General features: G+C 55.5%; 1 protein-coding gene across 1 annotated transcript in view; it reads right to left on the reverse strand.

The window, feature by feature from the left end:
- Positions 1-1805, reverse strand: part of PITX1 (paired-like homeodomain 1) — a 3547-nt gene extending 1742 nt beyond the window's left edge. The window contains exon 1 of the mRNA XM_010578866.1: positions 1585-1805. Within this exon, the coding sequence (XP_010577168.1) occupies positions 1585-1641 (57 nt within the window). The 5' untranslated portion in view covers positions 1642-1805. The remainder of the gene's footprint in view (positions 1-1584) is intronic.
- Between the last annotated feature and the right edge of the window lie 2840 nt (positions 1806-4645).

The raw sequence follows: 4645 nt of genomic DNA on the forward strand, positions 1-4645 counted from the left end.
TCGAGTTTAAAAAATAACAATAATAAAAAGAATCCCGTATAAATAGGAAACGAAAGCCAACATGTTCAAAACCTGTAATATACTCCTCGGAAGGTGCTTCCAGACAGGAATTTCCTGAAAATGAGGGTAATAGTTTTAATTATGGCTCCTAGACATTTTAAAGGAAGGCCCTTATAGCAAATTAAGGTTAGATTTGCAATCTGCAATCTCAGAACATCAAACCAAAACATCTCCACACAGAGGGAGAACGAAATTATGTTAATGGCAACTCATATATTAGTTTTATTTGCTTCCTGAAATATTCCACCGATATTAATGCTCCGGCTTTGTTTTGTTTTAAACTCAATTAAGACAATGCTTTCAGTTGCGTTTCCCCCATTGCAGATGGGTATTTACTCTTGAAAGGTTTAAAGCAGAATCTCTGTAATCCGATTTGGTCACTCGCGGTTTAATTGCCAAGGGAAAAAAAAAAAAAGGAGAAAAAAAAAAAAGAGGGGGGGCTTTTCGGGACGGCGGGGCTGCCTTCTGCAGTTCCCGTTTTATCCCGGGTTTCTGCCCTCCCCGGCAGCCTGCTCAGCCCACGGTCCCGGGGGGCGGTGGGCTCGGTTGGGGTGTGCGGCCACGGCCGAAACCGCGCGGGGAAATGTCCCGGGGGGGGACACGGACGGGACGTAAAGTGGAGGTGGAGAAACCGTGACAGCCTTGGCACGGCGGATCAATAAAGCCCGAATCGCTTCGGTCCGGTCGTTCATCGCCAGGATATTTCACTCCTAAATCTCTCTGTGGAACTGCCGATGCTATATAGGTGTGGGGAGATATAAATATAGATATAAATATATATATATATATATATATATATATATATATATATGGTGGCATCGGCTCCGAGGCGTGTAAAGACCAGGGCCTTCGCCGTACAAGTATGTGTCTCCAGCGTTTATTGACTTTCGAGTGCGATCGTTCCCCGGCCCCTTGTCCTTCACTTTGCCCATCGGCGGCCTCTGCAAACAGCCGTTCCGCCCGCGGCCGCGGAAGATGCGCGGCCGGGGGGGGCTGGCAACGACGGCTCCCGCACGGGGAGGTGGTGGTGGGGAGGGGGATCGCGGCGGGCCCGGGGGGCTGAGCATGGAGCAGCGGTTTGTTGGGACATGATCACGATTGCGGGGATTATTGGGAATAACCAGAGCAAGGGGAAGGGCCGCTGGAGCTGCCTTGTTGCTCGGGTTGGGGGGGTTGCTCCAGCCAACCCGGGGGGGTCGTCCCCCCCAAACCGGGCCCTTCCCGAGCCCCGGCTTCCCCCTGCCCCCTCCGCTGCTCGCCCCCCACTTTTGGGGGCCGGTCCCCAAGCGCGGGGCCGGCGGTCTCAGCCCGCTCCGGGCAGCATCTCTCCGCGACCGGGAGCTGAATTTCTCCTTTCGGACCTGAATCCCAATTTTAGTATTTAAAATCAAGCCCACGGCAGCCGGCCCCTGCTCTCAAACGGCCTCAGCGGCTCCCGAAAGGGACAGCTTCCCTAAGACCCCCCTCCCACCATTCCAAACCCCCCCTCCCCTGCATCCCCGCGGGGCTGGACGCCCCTCTTACCCGGACTCGGGGCTCGGTGAGGTTGGTCCATACGGCGATCTCCTCCCTCATGCTCATGTCGGGGTAGCGGTTCCTCTGAAAAGTGGCTTCCAGCTCCTGCAGCTGCTGGCTGGTGAAGTGGGTCCGCTGCCGCCGCTGCTTCTTCTTCTTCGCCGGGTCGTCGGCGGCCCCGTCTTCGGTTTTCTGCTCGCCGCTGCGTTCCTTTTCTGCGGTGGGGTGTTGGGATTTGGGGTGGGTTGGTTTTTTTGGTTTGGTTTGGGGTTTTTTTTGTGTGTGTTTTTTTCTCCCCTCTTTTTTTTTTTTTTTCCTTCCCAAACAGAAATACAGGCACACAAAGGCAACCACGCCGCCCCCGCACCCAGCCTTGCCCGCCCCGCCGGAGGGATGTGTGGGGGCACCCACGCGGGTCCTGCCGGGCCCTGCATCCACCCACCTCTCTGCAGCCAAACCCAGCCTTTCCCGGGGCGGTTGGGGAAGGAGCAGGGAGTCCTGCCTGGGCCCAAAGCACCCTAGAAGGCAGGGAGACCCCCAGGGCGACCTGGGTCCAAGCGGGCCCGAGGGGTGAGAGCAATCTTGGGGGAGCGGGTTCCACGCAGCATCGGCCGCTCTTGCCTTTCCACGGCACCTTTTCACTCCCTTCAACCGAAGGCGCGATCTTTGCTCCATTGTCTTTGTTGTGCTCGGCCGCGACAGGAAACTTTGGAAGGGCAAGGGGTGTAAAACCCAGCAGAAATTCGTTGCAAAAGGCACCCTCTCTCTTTAACTCTACGCTCCCCCCCTTATTTCTTTTTTGTTGTTGTTGGGGTTTTTTCCCTTTTTGCCGCTTTTAGGATTTTAGTGTTTATTTTAACGCGAGGCTGAGCGAAGCCCTCTGCAAAAATCATATCGAAAGAAGCAAAGGGGAAAAAAAAAAAAAAAAGCAACAACAAACCAGGAGCGTTTTCGCGCTCGGGATTTGCGCGGACTGGAAGCAGAAATCCAGCCCCGGTCCCGCCGCAATGGGAAGGACAAACTCCCGTTCCCTTTTCGTAACGGCCTTTTTCTGGCTTTCCCAGGCCGGGTTTCGACCGGATTTGGCCCGGCTGAAGAGCTCGGAAAGGGATTCCAAGGTTAGGACGAAATGTGCTCCCGGCCTTGGCCCCGGCGGGAGCGGGGAAAGGTGCGGCTGCAGGGCCGGGACCGGCGGCCATCCCCCCGGCCTCTGTCCTGCTGCTGCCTAAAGGAAACTCCGAGGGGAGTTTTTCCCTTTTAGACGGTGTCCCCCCACCCCACCGCTACCCCTTTTTGAGGGTTTTAGGCCACCTCCGGGGGCATTTCTACAGCCCCGACCTCTGCGAGGTAAGCGGGAGTCTAAAAATAATCGCGGGCTGCATCCAAAGCCCGGGAGGACTCGTCCTTGCAAAGTCACCCCTGAATCGCTCCTCGCCTGGGCACCCTCCGTAGCAAAAAAAAAAAAAAAGGGGGGGGGCGAGCAAGCTCCAACAGCTTAATGGAACCCCCCAAATTGGAGCCGATTGCAGCCCGGCTGGCCTCTCTCTGCTCTTAAGTGGTTTGCAGAGCAAACAAGGCCTCTGCAGCACAGACCCCATCGTCCCCGGGTCCCGGGTCCCCCCCCGGGTCCCCCCCCCCCGGTCTCTGCGGCCGCTGGACCGGCCGAGCCGCAGGGCCCGGCGACGGTGGGAAAAGAGAAACCAAAATATCCCCCGTAAAGACAAATCCTCTGGCTTTTGGCTGGGAAGAGCCCGGAGAAACCGGGCCGAGAGGGAGCCGGGGGGGGCGATAAGAAAGCGGCTGGGATCCATCCCGGCGGCCCCTCGCCCCGCTGCGGGTTTTCGTTAAAAATTTCGTTAAAAATTTCATTATAAATCCGGGCTGTGATACCATTTCAAATCATAAGGCACATTAGCTTTAATCGGGCTTTGTACTTCTTTTTTTTTTTCTTCCCCATTAAAAAAAAAAAAAAGTGAAAGGTATTTTGCAGCTTCTCGGAGAAGAAAAGCAGGCAGGTCCTCAGCCCTCCTCCAGCACCGAGGGGTCACACACAGGGGTAGAGCAAAACGGAGCAAATCTCCCTCTCTAATCTCAAATAATCCCCTCTAATCTCGGAGTCCCTTCCAGACGCCGGTCCCTAACTTTGTTTGTGAATCAGGCTGGGAGGCACAACCCAAACCCTGTTTATCACCGGGTGCCACTTCGGGACCGACTCTTGCCACAGCCACTCTCTAGGTTATAGGACCTGCTAAAACTCCGAAGAGCAACAACAGGCATTAAAAAATTAAAATTCAAGAAGAGATAGAACTCCCCCTGAAAGGCTCTCGGTGGAGAACGGGTATCACGCTCCTTCCTGCAGCTTTTGTTTCCTTCTCCTAGCTTCCCTTGTCAATCTAGAAATGTTGCTACTTTAATTCAATACAAACTGGGAAACCACAGCTTTCCCTGCAGCCCTCGCACATGGTGGTCAGGACACGGGGACCCTTTCCAGCGAGGAAACTTTTCCGCGGCCGCGCACATCCCCTCCGCGGCTGTCCGCGCTGCCTGCGCTCGGCCCCACGCCGCCTCTCCTGCTCTGCGGGGCTTTTTTTTTTTTCTTTCTTTTTTAATTTTTTTTTTTCCCCTCTCCCCCCCTTTCCCCTCCTTTGACAGCGAGATCTTTTTCCATCTCTGCACCACCCGAGCTGGAAAATAAACCCGGGCAAAAGCTGACATTATTTCAGAAACATCCGGCAAAACCGCACTCCCCGAAGAGCCCCCCCTTCCCTTCGACCCCATCAATTAATAACTGTGGGTTTTTTTTTGTTGGTTTTCTTTTTTTTTTTTTTTTTTTAAATAAAAAAGACCAGCTCCTGGGATGGGGACCCGTGTGTGTCCTCCCGGAGGGCTGTCAGCACCGGGCACCGGTGGGGGCGACAGCTCCGGCCGGGCCCCTGCCCCCCCGCTCCGGTTCCCGGGGTTTGCTCGGGATCACCGGCAGCTCTTGCCCCCCCCCATCCCCCCCATCACCTCTGGTTGTGTTTGTGGGGGGGGAGCTGCGGGCAAAGCCCCGCAAAGGGAAGGCGCGGTG

This window comes from Haliaeetus leucocephalus, unplaced genomic scaffold (assembly GCF_000737465.1).
Source record: "Haliaeetus leucocephalus isolate CR32 unplaced genomic scaffold, Haliaeetus_leucocephalus-4.0 Scaffold656, whole genome shotgun sequence".
Lineage (NCBI taxonomy): Eukaryota > Metazoa > Chordata > Aves > Accipitriformes > Accipitridae > Haliaeetus > Haliaeetus leucocephalus.